Below are 21,599 nucleotides of genomic sequence, written 5' to 3' on the forward strand. Positions count from 1 at the left end.
CAAATAAATTGATCAGTATGCAAGACGGTTGTCACCGGCTGAATCATGGTCCACAGTTAAGGTAAACAGATCTGTGATGACATTTTCTGAGCAGAATACCAATGCTGCTACATTTCTTCCCAGAGGTTTCTGACTCTTCTTATATGCGGATAAAATTTCTCTCCTAGAAGGTTTTGTTCACGGGAGAGAAATAGCATCTTTGTAAGAATCTTCCTTAAAGGTGGGATTTCTTATATTTTGTGATTTATTTGTAATCGTGATTCTGTTGAGAGCATGGAAAGGAATGTTTTTGCTTTTCTGCATATCCTGTCGTACAGTAGATCTTTTTGATGTGGAGTCTATTTAAAGTGTCTGGCAATGGAATGCAAGTAAAACAGTATTTAACGGAGTTATCAGGAACAATGAAAATGTTTTATTTTTTTATAATCTTTGAGAGTGAGCTCTGTTTTATAATCTCTGTAGTTAACACATAAAAGCAATGACTAAATATACAGCTAGATTTCTAGCATTAGTGTTTCTGTGAAATATTTTTGACTACATGATGGCTTCATATTTTAATTGGCATATTCTGAAGTAAGAGATATGATAAATTTTATTCTTAAATGTCTCTGTGCTAGGCAGAAAATCCCCTTTGCAATTGACTGCAATCAAAACCTTTTAGCTGAGATGCATCCAACTCCCGTATGACTTCAGGGTAATGAAAAATACAGTTTCCAATGAAGTTTTTGAAATCTGCTTTCTCAGAATATTTAAAAGAACATTTTAAGATCTCTGTGTATGATGCTGTTGATGGGAGAGGGCACGTTTGTAATTCTGTGTTTAGGCTTAGATCCACATTTACTTGGAGGTGATTGACATCTCAGTCATTTTATGGATTAGTGGCTGGAAATCTGTCACATTTGTATTGATAAAAGCAGAATCTCCTTCGTTCAGTCAGATGCTGGTATCTGACTTTAATCCCATTTATTACAGTAGATGCTGAAGGATAAGAGAGCCCTGTGGAGAGCATGCTCAGTAATGGCAAACCTGGAACTGGTCGTTAAAGTCAATGTCAGGGATTCAAAGTCTCTTGGAGTTGGCAGAAGCATTTCTCCAGTAGACTTTGGATTTAAACCTGGCCCTGTCCGTGTCTGGTGTTTGTAGGCAAGGGGAGTATAGTTTGGGTGCTTGAGTTGCTAAAAGCAGTGTAATTAATAGGACCTTTTGTAAGATGGACTTAGAAAGTCTTGTCATGCACGGCGTCTGGTTGTATTTCAAAGCTGCACAGCAAGATGCATGGCTGTGATTTCTGGAGAGAAGCAGAGCAGAGACCATCAGCCCTGGAGCTGTGTGGTGCAAACTGTGAAGACATCTGGCCAAAGAGCTGAACTTCTCTGGGGGATGCCTCAGCAGGTCACAACATTTGTGTCAGAGACAAGTTAAGGCTGCACTTCAGGTGGTGGTTCTGGGGTGGGGTTCAAGATTTAAAGTTTGGCCTTAAGAGCCATGGTTTAATAGTTCTCTGCCTGAGAAGTCCGGGTTCATCGTGGCTAATTGCAATGTCCAGTAATTCTTGCTGTGATTGTGGTTCTCATGCACTTTCACAGTATCTTTGTGCAACATTTAGCTTGCTCTTTGTGTTTTACTTTGTGAAGAGCACAGTAGCTGTTTCTTGTGCAGATCTATATAACAGAGTTTGAGATGAACGTGGATTTTATTGGGAATAAAACCCTATGTTTTATCCCTGTATTTCTAAAGTGCATTTGCAGATTGTTTTTCATTTCAAAAAGATCCCTGATTATTTTGGGGGTGACTTACGTGTGGCACTGGAGAAAAGTGTAATATCCAAACTTGGAGTGTTCAGCAGTGAAATTAATTCTGGATGGAAATGGAGGGACTAATTCTGCTGCTTTTACATTGAGCACTGACATTGTCCCTGGATTAATGAGGCCCCTCAGAGATCCCCAAGATGAATATAAGTATTAGGGGCAGGATCAGGCCTGCTTCCAGTGGTAAGACAAGAGCTGTAAGGTGTCATCTAACTGGAAGAATTGTGAGTGAAGATCACTGAAGATTGTGAGTGTTGTGTTGGGTTTTGTTTTAATAGCATTTCTGTGTTCTTTGGCATATCTCTAGGTAACTCTGTAACCTTCAAAATTAAATATTGTATACATTTTTTTCAGCAAAAAGTAACTTCTATTTGATGCTAAGGAACATCTTTTAAGTAAAGTTATTCAGAACACTGCCTTGATGCTTGCAGATGATTTTCATGAATGTTCAGCTTGACCTTGTTTTACTTTGAGAATTATACCCTTATGCTCATGTTTTAATTTTGGGTAAAGTAAGCAGCACTTGCTTTATTTCTGTTGGAAGAAGGAAGGTCCACTCTTGGAACGTTCAATCTCAAAAAGAGAACAGCTTGTTTCATAACTTTTGTTGCGGCTGAAACATTTCTGTGAACATCAGTGTTAACATGTGTCTGGATGTGGGTTTGCTTATATGAGCCTGGAAACATGATCTTTATGATTGTTGACCTAGTATGTTCTTATGTATATATATATATATATATGAATATCAATATCAATAACCAACTTGACACCCTTCTGCAGTGCTGGACTTTTATACTAGTTTATGCTCCAACAGAGTAACTGGGACTGCCCTCAGTTTACATTGATGCAACTTCACACAATTGCAGGTTACTCTTACAAATTTTTATGTTGGGTTTTTTTTAGCTCTGTGTCCAATGCACACACTAGACCTTTTCTTTGCTTTGTTTATGGTAATAGGCTCCCTGGAATGCCTCTCTACTACAGTATTTCTATCTGAGACTCCAATTTATGGGTGTCTTTTTTCGTCTCTTTTGTTTTCTTTCCTGAGCAGGCACAGACAGGTAACTTCTCAGGTGCTTGGTCAGAGAAGCAGCTGATGGTTCCATCAGATTTTGCATCTGGCTCTGCCTTCCCAGGTTGACCCTCATGTCTGAGATAACATGTCAAAGTTTCTACTGTTTTCACCAACTGTATTTTATAAATGTAAAAATATCATCTTGTCTTTTTTATATGCTTGTGAACGAGTAGAGATGAAAGTAATTTGAGAAGTAGTTCATATCCATTCCTTTGTCTCCTCAGTTCTTTCAGCCTTCAGCAGAGAACTGGTCCTTTTGTGAGCCAAGTTTTTACAACCAGAATCCATTGCTTACATTTCTGTGCAACCACCCAACTTCAATAGGGCTTCCAACACCCTGTTGGCTGCAACTGAGCACTTGGTCACATTGTCATCTCTGTTCTTGAAGTCCTCCTGTGGTGCTCTGGTGTCACTGTATGCCAAGGCTGTGTGTGAGGTGCTTCACTGCTGCTCTGGCTGCCCTCGCTGGGGCAAGTCAGGTTCAGGTTGTTCCCTTCTCTGTGCTGCTCTTGCTCTTGGAGTTGCCTTCTTTGCTGTATTTCCTGCCTGGCTTGAAAGAGACCCAGCCCTCTTGGTTTCTCCATCTGCAGAGTTCTGATTCTGTTGTGTAAGGGAAGAAATTCTGGAAAGTGACTGCACTTCTTAGCAGTGTATGTCCACCCTCGAGGGTCTCAGGAAAGCTGCAATGGATGACACAAGGGCTGGTGTCTCTTTGACATGGAAACTCTAAAAGTGCCTTACAAACCGATGTATGTGCAGGTTTGTCATACCTTCAGACTGTTGTATAATGGAAAGTCTTGTGATTTGAAGGGCCTGAACCTTTCCTTCCTCTTATCTGAGCTTTCTTGTGGATTAATGAGAGTGGATCCCCTGATTAATTTTTTTTTTTTGTCGTGTTTATATTTGGGAAATGGAAGTTTTTGAAGACCTCTTTTTAGAGCAGTCAGCACAATGGTTTCATTCTCCCAGGACTGTGAAGATGTACGTGAAGGCTATTTGGTGTAAAGAAGTTACTTGTGGTATTACACTATTTTTGATGTACCATTCTATAGAATCAAGATACTTACATAGTAACTCTTTGGCTTATACCCTTTTACACCAATGATCTATTTGTTGCAGAGTGTTTTATTTCAGGTGTTTTTGGACAGTGACATAACTGAGCCTCTGGTTTGGTAGTTTGGCCGTTCCTTTAACCTTTTCTTTTTCCTTATACACAATTTCTGTTTGTCCTTCCTACTTGAAAACTGCTAGCTACCCTTGTCTCTTTTATCTTCATACATGAAAGGCTGAATGTGAGAGCAGAAAAGCAACTCATTCTGCCTATCCACAACCACTCATACTGCAGAATGATCAAAATGTATCTGTCTGGGTCTCCCCAAGTTGACAGTGGTGAGAACAAGTGCCCTATAGAAAGAGATTTGCTCAACCTGTTTTGGATGTACCACCAACCATGGGATGCATGTGGGAGTGCAAGGGGGCTTTGTTTCCTTTTTAGTGATGTGGGAAGTTGCCTTAAATAGTTAACTTTGGCTTTTGGACTTTTAAGAGTAGACTAATCCAACCTGTTTTTTCATTATCTTTGTTTTAGATTGAGGAAGATGAGGTTACAAGAATTTCTCATCACAGTAACAAAAACGATATTGTTTTTACTCTCTAAAAATACTGCTCAGAGATGATTGAAATTGTTTTACAACTACTACTTAAAAAAAATCTGATCTCCTTGATGATCTATACTGAAATGTGTTTCTGAGTGACAGGGACACTTTGTAGGTAGATTTATTATGGTTTTTACCATCTGCTTTAATAAATGAGCGAGCAGAGCATTTCAAAATGACCTTCAGTTCTGTCCATGAAATGCGAGTTTGAATGTTCTGAATGAATTATGGGCATTAGACTGCTAAGGGTACTTATTCTGGAAATACTGATTTACTGTTGTTTGGATGCTCATGCTTTTATATTTGTATGGAAATATGCTAATGTACATTAATGTTGTGTTTCCAGATAGCTGCAGCTTTAGCCACAGTGGGACTTTCTGTGGTGTGGGGTTGTAGGCAGAGATCTCATTGTTTGGCCTTGTAGACTTTGTTAAAATATATTGCTCTGTTGCTTTTTAGTTGAAGAGGAGTTAATAAAAGTAAATGTACTAGAAGAAATTCATGAAATCAGTGAACAGATAAAATGTTATTATTTGAAATGCATAATATTGCATAATGGATGTATATAAAGTATGGCAGAGATGGAAGTGCTCTCCAGACATAATGAAAGAACATGGATTCCTGTTTCCATAATTGAAGGTATTTTGTACTTATCTGTTGGGGAAAAAAAACAGGATTTTTTAACAGATTTACTTTCCATTAGTAATTATATTTAACTATAGCTCCAGATAACTTGCCAAGATTTTTTAAAAAGAAAAGTTGGAAGGAAGATGCATTTTATTTCAAGATAATTAAATGTTTTGACTGTAGATTTTACCTCCAGAGTGAATAAAGTATATCTGCATTTAAAAGTTATAATTGCTCATATAGTTTATAAGAGTTACATAGAGGAAAAACATGCTTAATCCATGGGATAGAAGGGAAAGTTATAAATATGTTATATTCCACTTTTCTTTTTTGAAGTGTTATTAGTAGGTTTTATAAATACTTGCCATTAGTGGTATGAAAACCATTGCATAAGGTGAACTCTTGCTGTTTCTCAGATCAAAGTTTAGAGGTTTGAAGAGCCCATTAACTTGTGGCTATACCTTGATATCAACCTGGATTTTGGGCTCGGTTCTGCTCTGCAGGACACCACACAGAAGTGCAGGAAACCTTCAAGCTCTGCTAAGTTCAGTCTGGTCCTCTAATACCTTCAGAACATAAATAATAAAAAACAGTGTCATCTGATAATTCATCTCTACTCTAAACTCTTGACCTCTCTGGCAAACTGAGAAGATATTTTTTTTTTATTTTTCTTGAGACCCTGGTACCACAATCCACAGCTTCATTTGTCTTGGGAATTCAGCTCTGCATTTCTGTACAGGGCACTTTAACTGTTGCAGAAAGGTTGTTGGCCTTTATCTGACAGCCCCTTGGAGACATAAAACGAGAACCATTAGGTCACTTGAAATACAGAGGTACCTACCTGTGATTGTCTCCCAGGCACTGGTAATGGCTATTGACACAACTGGGCTTCTTGTAAGGGAGCTGTAAATCTGCTGGGTTTTGGTAGGAGAGCTTTATTTTTCCTTTAGAAATAAAAAGGAAAACTTTCTCTGTTTATTTTGGAAAGGGCCTTTATCTAATGTTGCCACCATGGGTTTCTCCTTGAAGGTAATGGATTAAAGGATTTCCCCCACCTCTTCCCCTACCTCTGCTTTACAGAAATGGCATCAGATATTCCTGGCTCGGTGGCCTTGCCAGTGGCTCCAATGGCAAGTGGACAAGTGAGGATGGCAGGATCCATGCCTTCCAGAGGGGGAAAGCGTCGCTCTGGGTAAGCCATTTCTTTTTTTTTTTTTTTTTTTTTGAGGTCTGGAACTGGAAATTACTGGTATTGTAAAACTCAAAATGTACCTATATGTATGTGTACATTTAGTATGTAATGTTTTATGTATCTAAATTACATTATGACATTAGTCACTGATGTTTTGTTTTTCTCTTCAAAATATCTGCTCCTTCTGCAAGATCAAACGTGCTGCTGTGTGGCTTCTTGTTTTGCTTGTTTCAAAAGACTTCCAGGTTTGGCAAAGCATCCAGAAATGGAACTTGGATCCTGTGACTGTCGTAGATGTAATGAATGCATATTGCCTACATCTGCTTAATCCCAAAATGATTTATCATGTGAATAAAAGCAGCAAGTTTGCACATTCAGACTTATCCAGCTTCACCTGAAGGTTGCACTTGGAGTCTCTTAAATGGAGGCCTGTTTAAAGATATTTTCTTTATAGTTCCAGGTACAGAAATACCATGAACAGTCCCCCTTCACAAATTGTGGATTATGATATTCTGTGTCTCTCTGGAAGTGCAGCACAGTCTGCTGCTGGGAGAAGGGCCTGAAGCAAATTCAACCCTTACACAAGCGTGGGGGCTCTGCTAAAGAAGAAGGAGAAACCAGGGAACTTCAGAGGTTGATGTGGTACAGGGATGGTTTTTCCACATCAGATTGCTCTGTAGCAACTCACAGTAATCCTCTGTGTTAGAAGAAAAGTGTAGCAAGAGCTTCAGAAGAGTAGAAAACTCTTCTCTAGTATTACAGTAAACCCCTGTTTTTATCAGTGGTTGATCACATATAATAATGGTCTTTAGGTGATGAGATACCTGATCTGAGACTGCCTTCAAAAGAGATTGATTTGGTCCTGAATAAGACAATGGTAGGGCTTAACAGGGTTGATAGTGGGAGTAAAACCTTCAGTGAGGGGCACCTAAGGAGAAGACATTATTCCTTGTGAGGCTACTCTAGGGATTGTTTGCCAAGACACATTGCCAGTTTTAGGTGTCTGCTCAAGTAACAGTGCTGGACTCTCAATCTTAGAGTGAATTAACAAGGAGAAGGTGGTCTGTGCCTCCAAAGGGGAGCTAAGTTGGTGTGACATGAACACTCCAGCTGTTGTTCCGAGGCAGATTCCTTTGAACAGAACAATCTGGAGATCTGCTCACACTGAGTGTCCTTTCTTTGCTGAGCTAGCTGTATGAAACTGGTCTGAGAGACTTCTGAAATCTGTCTTTGACAGGCATCACATTTTTATTTTCAAGCTACTGAGTGAAAAAACCTTTTTAGACTTGCACTCAAAAGAGAAAACAAAGCATTAACATATTTTCATTGCTACCTAACATAGATAAGCTTTTGTGCTTTTGAGTTGCAGGATATTTGATCTCGTTTTTGATCATAAACCATGTCAACTGTGAGTACCAGTTTGCAATTTACTGTTGCCAAGGGTTGGTGCTGCTGACTGTGAAATATTCTGATTATATTAAGTACTGATTTGATATTAATTAAAATGCTTTAACTGTTGTGTTTTAAGTATTGTCATCTATTTGCAAGAAGGTGGAGTGAGGGGAGGGTGAGAGGATCATAAAATCAAATTATTTTAAATGTATTTAACATGCAAATTCAGTGAGTCAGTATAGATTTGCTTTTATACCCAGATGGTGGTATTTCATTTGTGCACCACAGCTCTGAACTAATAGCCCTTCTCCAACCCTGAGCTGAGGGTGCATTTTTTTTTTTTATGCTCAGTGTGTGTGTATTCAGACCTTGAGGGAAAGAATGCCTGCTGTGTCTGATTCCTCCAAGCCTGTCTCTGAACAAAGTTGCAACTAACACTTGGTCCTTTCATTACTGTCCTGGCGATACATCTTTGTACACCTAAATCCTTGGGCATTTTAGAAATGAATGCTTTGTGTCAGACATAAAGGAATGGAGCTGGTGTACACAACCAGCTTTCCCAGTTTTGGTTATCTCTGAAAATTGTTTCTTTTCTCATAATTGCTGAGGCAAGCTGGCAGAATAATTGCTGTATGGACTTGAATGTAGATTAGTTTAAACTCATTGGCTACCCAGAAGGTTTCTCTGCCGTGTAGGCATTTGGCTTCATTGACAGCTTGGAAAAATATTTTTCCTTTCTATAAATTACACCAACTGCTTTATGGAAAAGAGTGGCAGCATAAGATAATGCATTGCAGTGGTCAATGACTACCTTAGACTAATGCACCCTCAGTTCTTTATTTAATGTGTTTTTAATTTAGGCTTTACTGTGTTAGAGAATAAGGGGCTCTTTCACTTTCCTGGCTTGTCTGTACTTGGGCAGGGAGGGTTTGGAGTTTTTCTGATTATTTGGTTTCAGTTGCATTGGTTTTGTTCTGGTCTTTTCCTTGACCCAGAACTATTAAGATCTGGGGAGGAAGAGACCTCAGCCCACCATTGTACCCCCACGATATTTTACTGAACAAAAGGCTGTAGTACAGATCCCCATCTGCCTCTCAGCTGCATCTGCTCCTGACCATTCCTGCCTGTCCCCTTCCTACACTGTATAATCATGGCAAGCATCTTTTGACATTTCCTGGGAATTTTACATAGTAATTTTGTCGTAGTCTTGAAATTCTCTCCCATCTCAATTTTTTAACCTGTGCAGGTCTACCTTGTTGTAGAGTTTTAGGGGGGTTTTGTCTGAAAATAATTGAGAATAATTAAATTTTTAACAATATTTTTATCACTGTATTTATGGTACCCACACATCTTTTAAGGAAAATACATTTTAATAAGTACCTCATACATCAGGCCTTTTCACGATTGATGTGAACAGTATGAAAGACGAAAACAAGATTTATGCTGTCTCTTCAAAACAAGAGAGCATAGTGCAGCTTTTTTTAAAGCCCCTTTTTAATGGGAATTTTAAATGAAGATAAAAGATAGTCTTTCTGAATCTTCTGAAATGATGTCATTTGTCTTCTGGGAGGCTGCTTCTACTGTTTTGCTAATGTGCAGTATATTCTATCTAAACAGAAGATCTTATCTGTCAGGGTATGAGGAGGTTGATGGAATATTATTTTTACGTGTTCTGCTGTGTTCTGCTAAAGGTTACAACTGATTCACTGTCTTCCCCTCTGCCTCACTGTAAAGCAGACACGGTGGATCAAGCAGGACATTGGAATCAATGACTTTGTACCTGAGTGGGTTTTTTTAATGTTTCAAAAGGGTTTTTTTCATTTTACACAGGGAAATGTGAAATTAGGAAATGTGTTTATTAACAAAGATGGGACAAAGATACATTTTGCTGTTGCATTTTTACAAGTATTGATAATTTTAATGAACTTTGTGTTCAATATCTGGATTTTTTTATAATATTGCATTTGGAATAAAGTCGAGGGGTTTGGGTAGTTTAACAGAGCAAAGGCATTATTTAAAGATTTAGAGTACAGACTGATAGTGCACCCTAAGCACTCAGGTTATGCCATAATGAGCCCACTGTCAATGTGGGAGTTGTTACCTATGGTATTAACCCATCTAAGGTGAGAAGCTGATATCCAACCATCTTGACAAGTAGTCCCCCTTACTCCTTCAGAGGTGGGGACACAGTGTGGGCAGCAGGATCAAGCCTTTAAGTATCATCAGCTTCTCTGTAATTCTCTGCATTGTATTCTAGAAATCATAAACTAGACTAAATGCAGTAGAGCTAATTTTTGATTTTGGGGGAAAATCCACTCAACTGGAGTATTTGGCTGGAAGCTAAGAAAATCATGGAATCATATCTACCAAGGCATGAGATCTCAGTGTACTGGAGAGGAAGGAAAAGAGTTACGAAATTCATCTGTCCCATATTAAAGCAGTGTCTCATAAAATCCCTGAAGAAAGGCTTTTCCCCATAGGTGCATATTTTTTCTGCAGCCCTTTCCCTCCTGGTTTGACACTGGAGGTTTCTCTCAGTTGTGTTTCAGTGAAGGACTTGCCGTATGTGATGCTTTTGTGAGAGGTTTCAGGTGGAGCCAGCCTAGTGCTGGTCTGATGTGCCCTCCACTTATGGACCAGCAGTTCTCCTGTAACTTTGACTTTCACATTTTCAGTGTGGGTAGAAACACTGCAATTAGAATAACTCAGAAGTTTGTTCTGGAATGTCACCTGCAGGCACATTATTATATGTGGGGAAGAAGCAGGTAGGTAAGAGGAGACCTTTGGCTAGGCAATAATATGTAAATGTTAAATTGCTGGGAGTATTGTCTGTGGTAAAAGGGGAATTCAGGCTGCTGGTGTCAACACTGAAGGCCACATTTGGGGTGACAGCAGCAGCTGGGTCCTGGCTTAGCTGCAGCCCCATGACATGAGTGAGGGCACTGGCCACTGGAGGTCGGTGGTGTTCTGCACAAGGCAGCTGAAAGGTCACAGACTTTGGGACCGGATTTGGTGGTAATTAGGCGAGCAAAGATGTAATTTATAATGAAAATGATGATTGCATCAAAGTTAAGCAAGTTAAATACACAGCTTTTCTTACGACTCTTTGGGGAAAATGGTTTTCCCTCTGCTTCCTTCAGAAATGAATAATCACTATAACCATCTGGAAAATATTATTGTGACTTTCCTAATATTGTGTCCAATTCCTGTGCTGATTTGCTGCCCTTGTCCCAGTTGTATGGAGGTTGCTGTGACTTGGACACATCTTTTATGGGCCAGTCTGTCTTGGTTATCAGAGTTAGGAAGTGAGGCAATACTGCTTAACTGGCACTTGTACTTCTCTATGCTGATGTAGTTCCAGAGAGTGTTTTTACATCATTGTTACCACACCCTAAACATAGAAATCTCAACTTGTAATTGGTAGGAATTCTTTTAATACTGAGATAAATGTCATTGTCACTTTGCAGGGATTTTGCCTTTAATAGGACTTCTATGTGTTGTTAATATGAAGAGTGTTACATATGTAATCTGTAATTGTATGAAGTTTTATTACAATGAAATATTAGAAAGCCTAAAGTGTCAAAGAAATCTGACAAAGTTGTTTGCAAAACAGACCTATGATTTTCTATCTACACAAATTAAAGTGACTAATCAAGATCTGTATATCATACTAATGTATTATCTTATTAAAATAAATACACTAATACAATAATTGTATGTGGTAATTTTTTATCGGCTTGGTTCTTACTCTAAATTAGTGGCAGAGTCACCACCTTGTGATTGGCATATATATATTTGTCCATCTCTTTTTAAAGTATAAAAATGTATAAAATGCTTTGGAAATTATTCTATTGCTTAGCTTTGTAGTGGCTTAATATCAGTGGGAAGGAGACAATCACACTGCCTAACATAGGAAACTAATTTAGATGTCTGCTTTAGGAAGTTAATCTTCCCAGTTGTTCTGTGTGAGAAGTGAAGAAAGAGGTTCCTGCTTTTTGTGGCTCCTTGGAGAAGCCAAACTGGAGGGCTGGGATTTGGCCCAAGGAAGAGCTCATCTCTTCTGCTGACTTAAGAAGGAGGTCTGGGACATAAGTCAGCTAATGAGCTGCTTCTAGGTCTGGAGAATATGAGCAAGACTGGAATCTGCAGTCGTTAACATCTCTAGTCAAAACACAAAACAAACAAGTTTGAGAACCACTGGCTTGAATGTTCATGGCCCCATGCCTGTGTCTTGATTACTGATTTGGAAATCTTGCTTTCACAGAATGGACTTCGATGATGAAGATGGGGAGGGGCCCAGCAAATTTTCAAGGTGAGCATTTACGAAGAGTCAGCCAAATCACTGACTTCTCTCAGTGAAGAAAGACAACTGTCTCACTACTGATGTTTTAAAGTCAATATGAATATGGCTGAAGAACTTGCCAACAACTTGACCCAAATTTTAGTTACTGTTTTTATCAACTTCCTCTGCAAATTAGGCATCTCGATAGAAATCTGCCTAATGTAGTTATTGGTTTATAAAGCTGACAGTGTGTGTGTCATAATTTCACTCTGCAGCTATGTCAAATGAAAAAAATTGTGATTTTTAGCTTATTATTTCAAATGCTGTAGATGTACTTTGGCTATTTGACATTGCTGAAGTTGTCTTTCTGCCACTGAAAATGGAATTTTATTTCTAATTTATTTCAGATGTTAACTGCTTATTAAGACAATTTGACAGATCTTAGAGGTGGATTGAGTTTTTTAAGATTAGTGAGCTTTACATAATGTACCATTAGGCGTAACTGAATAGTAAAAATTGACAAAATAAATGTTAATTAACGTGGAATATTCTAAGCTAGAAATAAACAGTAAAACATCATTGTCATTTTCTCACTTTTCCTTTTCATTTCTGGTCACACTGTTTGCGTTTTTTCATCAGAAACCAAGCAGCTGCAGTGAGGGGTGTAGACACTTTGAGGCTTGTAGGTAACTGCTGATTATCCAAATTGTAATTGCAGCTCTCTAGCAGCAGCCATGTTGAAACACAGCTGTCACTGTAGGGTTTAACAGATCTTCCTAGTCAGTCTGAAAGATAAGTGTGCTGAAGATACGCTGTAACACTCTATCAGAATTTACTGGACAAGACCAGCAGTACTCCTGTTGAGCTGATGTCATTTACTGAAAGGCTGCTCCAGTCCTTGCTGTTAAAACTGGTGATCTGAGGGCTTAGTCCTAATATTTGCTAGAAGATACATGTTAAGGGAACAAGGTTTTTGATGAATAGGACCTGATTCATGCCTGCATAAGCATCAGGGTTTCTAGGCACACTGGTGCACATGTGTTGGTCTCTCTCCATTCTGGCTTCAGGTTTTCAAAGTTTGCTGGTGGGTTGAGCCAATAGTTCCATTAGTTTTATTGGAGAGGTATGCTGTGATGTGCTTAGACTCAGTTGATTTTAGATGTCAGATCAAAATCTGGTATTTAAATCTGAAATGCTGTACAGACCTCAGATTATCTGTTTTTAGGGAGTACAGAAAAACAGTGCAGGGACAACCCACCGCTATGTTCAGACATCCTCTTCTAGCTGTGCTCTCTCTCTCTCTTTATGACTTTTCCCTTCTCCAGGGTGCTCACATGACTGATTCCTAGCTTATCTCAGTCAAAACTATTTGGTTAGCAAAGAACTGCTGTTTAAATGTTTCAGCTAACCCAGCTGGCTTTGACTGAAGTGCCTGAAGGAGCATGTGTGCAGAAAGGTCAGCTGGGAGACTGGAAATAAAAAAGCAGTAGTTGGAGGCAATAACATCTTCAGCCCAGTTAGGCAGAGAAGGATGAGTAGAAAAGCCCCAGGCTTGTGGGAGCACAGGAGTAGTGGTGTAGTACAGTACTCCACGTGAGTTAACACACTTTGCTTCTCAGGGACTGCCAGGTCAGCTCAGGTATCTCTGCATGGCATCTCATCCTCACACGGAGCCGTCTGCATGTGCTTCCCAATGGTGGCATGTGGCCATTCCTCATGGAATCTGTCTTTTTGTTGGAAATTTTTAGTCTCGGTCTGTTCTCTGGGCACAGTCAAGGGGAATAAAGTGGCATTTTCACTTGAATGTTTTGAGGGTGCTGGTGTTAAACGCAACATAAAGACAGCTCAAGTCTTGCTTAAGCTTTGTCTTCAGTGTTTGAGTCTTAATGAGGAAGGAAAATATGAAACTTCATTAGGAACTTAGTTTTAGTTCAAGAAAAAAAAAGTTCATTATTAGTTTTTTAGAAGAGAAAAACATGCTTATTTAGTCTGTATTACTTTGTTAGCTAATACATGGGACCTTCATATGCTGTCTGTTGTAATAAATTACATCATTTTGGAAAGGTGTAATTCTAATAAAAAATCTCACTTAAATATTCTTGAGCAGTAGTACCCTTACTTTTAGAAAAGACATTACCTTATTTTTGTATTTTCCAAAACTTACATTTTCTGTTTTGGAACAAGCAGTTTGGTTTCTCCAAAAGTAAGAGCTTTTTCAAACAGATGTCTTTTTGTAACTGTGCTAGCAAAATCTAATTTCAAATAATTGGAATGTTTTTTAGGAAAGGGAAAGAGGAGCAGCATGTAATTTTTTGCTGAAATGTCACACTGCTGCCTGTCTTTGGGACAATGGTTCAGAAACAGTGAAGCTTTGGTCTCCCAGGGCAAAAGTCCCATTGGTTTGGATTTCCTCCATAAAAGTGCTGCCAATACACTGCACATACCTGGCTGGGCATCCAACTTCTGTTGATTTGTGTAGGAACAAAGTACCTGTTTACTTCTAGGGATTTAAGCCAGTTTAAATTTCACTTCTATTTACCGAGCAGTTTCACCTGCCTGCCTGACTTTTGCTGGTCTCCACAACAGCCAGTACAGTGTCTGTACCTCCAAAACTTTTTTCTGAAGGCGTCCTTACATAACACATCGCACTTCAGCCGAGTCTCTGCCCTCCCATGTTATCTGTAGACCATCAGTGCCCTCTGCTGAATGGAGTGAGCTGTGGTTGCAAGCTGGAACAGAGACAGCTCGTTCACTTCCAACACAGCAATGAATATTTCATGGGCTGCTGTCGATAAAAGCTCACTGGTGTTTTCTGTAATGGTGCTGGTTGTCGAGTTTCCCAAGCAATCAGTGTATGTCAAAGTGTTTGCTTAAATCCACTGAAACATGTCTTCTACTTTTTTAAATATACAAGTGAAACTTTTTAATCGGCATGGCTTGGAAGTATCATCAGGCTCTGTGTTTTCTTTGCTGTGTCATTCTCATTCCCTTGTTTTTCTTGCTGTTATTTGTAATAGTTTGCAGTTGTGCACCTCTTTGCTTTCTACTGTGTGTTGACTATAATGCAACGTGTGACCCTTGTTGACTGACGTACTATCTCTTGTTTCTAGGTATGATGGTGATCAAATCTCTGGTGATAAGGAAAAGTTTGCAAGGTAGGCGTGTCCTGTAGAGCTTTTCTGCTGAGAGAAAAGAGGGGGATGTTCGTGTCCAAAAATGTCAGTACGTGTGCCTTAGCTTAGAGAGCTGGTTATTTTGTTTTAGGTGGGACGATGATCTAAGGACTGCTGACACAGGTAGGAAAAAGGGAAGTCAAATATGGTTTGCCCCCATTTTTGCTTTATATGATGCCATTCTGACTTATCAAAAGTCAGAATGGATGGCGGATCCAAAAGTGCTTGAAATCAGAAATACAAACCCTAAGTGGTTTTGAATCAGCTCCCCGGTATCCCAGAACTTAACGTCCTTCCAGAATTTCCATATAAAAACAAGGGTAGAAATGACAGAATTAGGACATCATTCTGTATACATGTTTATGAATGCCAGGGTTCCTAGGACACAGACTTTCAGAAGAGGACCACAGCTCCTCTTTTTCTTTTAAGGATTTAAATTTTAACAAGTTTCAGGAAAGTGTCAGGGTTTTTGTTTGCTTGAACATTTTCACGGCCAGTAGATTAACATACTATTACTTTTAGCTTTTATGATCATAAATGAAATGGACTGTTGGGATATTCTTTTCTTCTCATGAAGTTTTGCAGTCTCTTTGTTTACTCTGTATAATGGTTGTTTTTATAGTTCAGGAGTATTAAAATACTTTAGTGGCAAGACAATGTCATATGTATTTATAAATGTAAAAATGTGTGTTGAATATGTCCGTTCTTTGTCTCTCTTTCTTGATCACTGCTTCTGTGAAAATGCTGAACTTAGAGCAAGCTTTCATCATGTAAAAATGCTTTTTTTTCTTCTCCTTGTCCACATTTACCTGCATGTATAAGCTGACATGTACACAGGTGTGCTGTATGTACGTGTACACTGTCAACACAAGCTGCTCTGCTCATGTGTGTGTACATGATCCAACTTCCACATCTGTGCAGACCCACACAAAGGCTGTTTATCAGCCAGGTGAAATGAAAGGTTCACAATTACAGTGTAATAGATAGTGACCTCAGGCAAGGCTTGGCTGTGATTTACTGAGCAGCCATGGGCTGTCATTGCAGGCACCCACAGCTGGGTTTCCTGAGTATCAGACAGTAAGCACAGGCATCAGTAGGAGTGATAACTCTGCATGTAGCCCCAGCAAGGGGTATTTCTGGAGACAGTGCCTCATGCATGTAACACCTGTATGCAGGAACAGGATACACATTGTAAAGCAGGCCAAGCCCATGCATTCCTCTGTTTCAGAAAGCAGCATGCAACAACTCATATTATTTCTTGCATTTTAAGAAAAGGCTTCATTCTTCAAAGAAGCCAAAAAGTGTGCCAAGCCTATTTTCTGCTTTCATGATCAGTCTTCATAGCAGTCAGCTCTAAAGAACGTTCCAGTTTCTTTTAATGTTGTGTTATCACATCAGTCAGTGCTGGTGGACTCTCCAAGCGATCACCTCTCACGTCTTGTTGGATCAGCCAGCGATCCCACAAGAATATGCCATGCTCAGCTCATTGAAATGAGTGGAAGATGCTGCTTTGACAACTGAAGCATCATCTACCTGTTGTGTACTTGTATTTAGCTGCCACCTGACAGGTACAGTATAAGAAGAATAAGTGCAAGGCACTGAAGCATTCTAGGTCCACTTGGACCATTTCAGATATATTGGTGTGATTCCTTAATAGTGATCAAACTATGGTGATTTCCAGAAGGGGAAAACTGAACTCCCGGGTCTTTGTTTCTGAAAGATTTTGGTGGCTGTCCATTTAGAGAATTCTCAAATTTGACTCACCACCTCAGTCATATGTTTCCTCTAAAGGATGAGAACATTGGAGCTCAGCCCAATCTGGGCAGCATCAAGTACTGTCATTGTTATTTCCCTGCTGTGCTAGATTGTTTTTGAGCATAAATTCCAGTCTATGTCTGACAAGCCAGATGTTTACTTGCTGTCTTTCATGCTCATTTTATTTATTTATTGGGATTTTTTTTTGTGTGTACTGTTATACCATATATAGTCCCAGTGCTGCAGTCTGATCCTGCAGTCATGTAGTTACTCCCTGCAAGGATGTGGGATGTTCCAAAGAGTATTTCAGGACTAGAGATCTGTGTATCATTGAATGGGGGTTTTTCTGTAAGTCAGCACTGACGCTGCTGACCTGATCCAGCTATTAGTGAGAGGTTTCCTCTAAAAGACACCTTTTATAAGCAAATCCAACATCTTGAGCAAGGACTGGAAGCTGAGAGATGCATCTCAGCAAATTTGGGAGTTTGGCTGATGTCAGTTCCTCGTATCTTTCTACTTCATTTTTGTCCTTAAGCCAAAGGAGATTAAGCTGGTTAAGAGATTAAGGTCACAAGCCGATAATTAGAAATATAGGTTCTTTTCACAGCTGTGAACAAATCATATTTGTCTGTCTGTGGCCTGGATTTTCTGCCTGTAAACTGGGGGGATAACAGTGGTTTGCTTTGTAAAGGACTTTGCTCTCCTGGGGTGCAATCAGCAAAAGAAGTGCAAACTATCGTGATTAGTTACCTCCAATTTGAATTCTTACACTGCTCATGTCTCTTTTCTGTTGGTTTGGTGTTTCTTTAAATGTTCAGGGAGAATCATAGTGAAATCGAGAGGCGCAGGAGAAATAAGATGACCCAGTACATCACCGAGCTGTCTGATATGGTGCCCACCTGTAGCGCCTTGGCTCGGAAGCCCGACAAGCTGACGATCCTTCGGATGGCTGTTTCACACATGAAATCAATGAGGGGCACTGGAAACAAATCTACTGATGGAGCTTACAAGCCTTCATTTCTTACAGAACAGGTAGAATTTCAACAAATGTCTGTCTTCTCTGGTGTGAATACAGTCAGTTTTTTGTGAGTGTTTGGACTTGATCTTAACTCTATGACAGATCTTCCTCTTTGAAGAAGCAAATTGGGGTTCTTAGTGTGAGGTCTGTCTGAAAAACAAGGCACTTGGTGCCTCTCAGAAAGGAATTTTCACCGCCAGGTCTGAGTTCTTCCCATCCTAACAAAGATTCTCTAAAATAATTAAAATATGAGTATGGAAAGACCTGTCTGTCCCTCTGGGGGTTAGAGGAAGGTTAAAAACATTGTTTAGTCTTAACAGTGAAATTCCCAGCAGCTGAACTGGGCAGAGATGAATCCCATCTGTACTGGCCAAGGTACTTCCTTGGTTACATTTTTGATGGAAAAAGGGAGATGCACCCAGTGCTTGAAGGAAAACTGTGTTTAACTGAGTGCATTTGAAATTCCTGCCACCTCCATTGTTTTTGAAGTCCTATGGGTGTAATGTGCATTTTTGTGGGCTGAAACGATTTAAGCACTTACACATGTAAGTTATGGCCAGAGGCAATGCTGCTTTCTATTAGAGAGACAGCAGCTGCTGCTGACCTCTCAGTGTTCATGTCTCTAGTTATTGTGGCTTTCCTGAAGTGTGTTTCTGGAGGGACTGTGCCTCCAGGTGGGTTCAGGGCTCTGGGTGCTGCATCTCTGGTGGATGTCTCAGGACAGAATCACCCAGGATGGATGAGCAAGGGACCATGTAAAGAAAAGGACAAAGACAGGGTTGCTTCAGACCCTTTGGATCTCTGAGGCTTGATATGCACAGACTGGAAAATGAAAGCAAGAAGTGATATAATCTTCTTGTATTGTGGCTCAGGCCCCCTAATGGAAGGGGAGGCTGGGGGTTCCTTCTTTGTTCCCATTGCACTCTCTTTCTTTTATCCAGTGACTGTTTAATTTACAAATGGAGCCCATCCTGAGAAGGGCCAGGGGAAACCAATCTAGAAAGTCTTGTTGGTTTCTTTCCAATTAAATTATTCAGGACATTTAATTAAGGAATGAATTTGCTATATGAGTTAGAGCTGTTCATTTCTTCTGTTTTTACTCTGAAATATCTTTTTTTTTTTTTAATATGTGTATAATGTTAGATGCCTATCATGCAATATGCAGTGAGTATTAGTTGCTTGTTTTTCCTAAAGTACACCAGATGATCACCAGATGAAAGGCAATAAAGGAAAACAAAGTGTTGTTTGTTACTAAGATTGGCAGTTTATGCCTTGCTACAAGTTTGGTTGTGTTTTTACATCAGCACTACAGTGCAAATTTCAGTCTAGGTTTTGATCAACTAATAAGATCACAAGAAAACAATGTTCTTTGACAGGGACAGATGTTTTATTTAATTCCCTTTTCATGTTGGCATTCTAATCAAATCCTTTCTTTGGAAGGAACTGAAACATCTTATCCTGGAGGCTGCAGACGGGTTCCTGTTTGTAGTTGCAGCTGAGACGGGGAGAGTGATCTACGTATCAGATTCTGTGACTCCTGTGCTGAACCAGCCTCAGTCTGAGTGGTTTGGCAGCACTTTGTATGAGCAGGTTCACCCAGACGACGTGGAAAAGCTGCGAGAGCAACTGTGTACATCCGAAAACTCAATGACAGGTCAGACACGTCTGATGTATGGTTCTGTGTCTTATGGATCCCTGCAGAGTTTTTCCTGACGTTCAGAATGCCTGGTTTAAAAATCTGGTAAAAATGAAATTCAGCAAGATTAAGCTGTTTTCTTGCAGGTAGTGCAGTAATATAAGTCTTCTTTTGCTCCCTATTTGTTTGACTTCAGTCAAACCACCTTCACATAGCTCTGCGTTCAGACTTCTGGTTTGGAATCTGGATTGTTCTCAGGCTTGGTCTGGAAATCTAGGTTGTTTTCATTCTATCCTCAATGAACTTGTGACTTCTTTACAAATACATGTTTCTTTAGGGCAGTGTTTGATTAGACATTGAAAATCATACTTCAGACTTTTCCATTTTTGTAAAAGTTTCTTGTGGTTTGCTAACTGGAATCCTGGGGAAAAAATCCAACGTTTGGCAACTGAAAATGTAATGGATTTTAAATGGGAGGCTTGCTCCTATAGCAGTGGAGTAAGTTACCTGTAAGTTGATTACCTATCATGTTGCACATAAAACTAAACCATATTCATATATCCACTATAACTCTGGCTTTTACATCATGTTCAAAGCTGCCAATAGGAAATTACCTCATTTTGAATAGGATATGTGTATGTTATAGCTATGAGAATTAGCTAAATCCTGGTTTAACTCAAACTTGGAAAGGAGGGAACCCATCTTCTCTTTTTATTATCCACATATTATGTTTATAGCTAAAGGAAAAAATCTAGGGGATAATATTAACAAAATCCTGATCCATGCAAAAGTCACATATTTTCTCTTTGCTTTAATAGTTAAGAATTCTGACCTGGTTTGCTGGAAGTTTTGTTGTGTTTCATAACTCAAAGAACAGTGATCCACTTCTGAGTGAACCTGCACACTGTTTACAGCTTCCATGTCAAAACAGTGCCAAATTCATGATTTCCTGTGGTTTGAATGTGATGTGGTTTTGGCAGAACTTTCATGTATTCACATTGTAAGCTCAAAGCAAAATTCTGTGGTGAAAATCCAGATGGATCAAAACCAAGTGAACAGTTAGGAAAACCTGTGCAGGGCAAAACAGCAGAGTTTCATACCACGAGACTTGCAAAGGAGCACAACCTCTGTTTTTATTCTGTAGCCTGTAATACATCTTAGTGTACGTACCATCTTCCTCCAAGAAGCCTCAGTGAAGTCATGTTTTGACTTCCAGAGGTGCTGAGTTATGGGACTTAACCTGCTCAAACTAGAGGAGGACTAGACAGATGCAGAGCACTTCTGAAAACCCAACTCTGTATTTTTCCAGCCTTAGCTATGTGCTTTTCTTTTACACTAAATTCATCTGTAGCCAGTGGAAAGAGATCAATAGTATTTATAGAGCTAAATCTTTTCCCTGCCTGAGTCTTTTGGAGTTGTCAGATTGACACAGGAGACCTATAAATCTGGTGTACACGGACAGCTGAACATTTTCCCAGTGTGAGGAAAGCAGGGTTACCTGTTTAACTTTTTGAGTAGTTTTGTTTTAAAGATATGACTGGTGAAGTACACCAGCTATACTAGTAGTTCTGTCAGTCTGTGGAGCATATAGATAAACAGAAAGCTCTAGATTTATTATATTAAACTTGTATTTCCTTGATTCCATAAGGTACCATTAAGTAAGAGAAGCAGTCTTCTGTAAGGGCTGTCAGTCCAGCCTCTGTTTATAAACAGCATGCAGCAGGACTTCAGCATTTTACTCTTGCTCCTTTGAGATACCTTTCTGGGAGAAAGGTGATTCCAGAGTGCATTCAGCCAGTTGCACTTTTCTTCCTGTAACACAGATCATACTGAGAGTAGCTGCTTTGTAACAGTACTAACTGAAGCATTGTGGTGACCTGAAATAATCTGTGCCTTAGAGACATTTTAAAAGAAGTCAAGTAGGCAAATGCACTTCTGTAAGTCAGTGTTTATTAAACCATTTAGGCAGCCCCCAAGTTTCCCTGG

General features: G+C 39.5%; 1 protein-coding gene across 3 annotated transcripts in view; it reads left to right on the forward strand.

Moving 5' to 3' along the window:
- The window catches only part of ARNT2 (aryl hydrocarbon receptor nuclear translocator 2), a 93,989-nt gene that overhangs the window by 17,487 nt on the left and 54,903 nt on the right, over positions 1–21,599 (forward strand). Inside the window, exons 1-6 of one of the 3 annotated variants that reach the window (XM_018069696.2) lie at positions 86–220; positions 6,246–6,357; positions 12,014–12,061; positions 15,142–15,186; positions 17,778–17,991; positions 19,418–19,631. In XM_018069696.2, the coding sequence (XP_017925185.1) occupies positions 6,248–6,357; positions 12,014–12,061; positions 15,142–15,186; positions 17,778–17,991; positions 19,418–19,631 (631 nt within the window). In that variant the 5' untranslated portion in view covers positions 86–220; positions 6,246–6,247. Of the gene's footprint in view, positions 1–85; positions 221–6,245; positions 6,358–12,013; positions 12,062–15,141; positions 15,187–17,777; positions 17,992–19,417; positions 19,632–21,599 lie in introns of those variants that run through there. The other 2 variants (XM_029958723.1, XM_029958724.1) reach the window with 2 other exon arrangements.

The sequence above is a fragment of the Manacus vitellinus genome, unplaced genomic scaffold, assembly GCF_001715985.3.
Source record: "Manacus vitellinus isolate BGI_N305 unplaced genomic scaffold, ASM171598v3 scaffold_16_pilon, whole genome shotgun sequence".
Taxonomy (NCBI): Eukaryota; Metazoa; Chordata; class Aves; order Passeriformes; family Pipridae; genus Manacus; species Manacus vitellinus.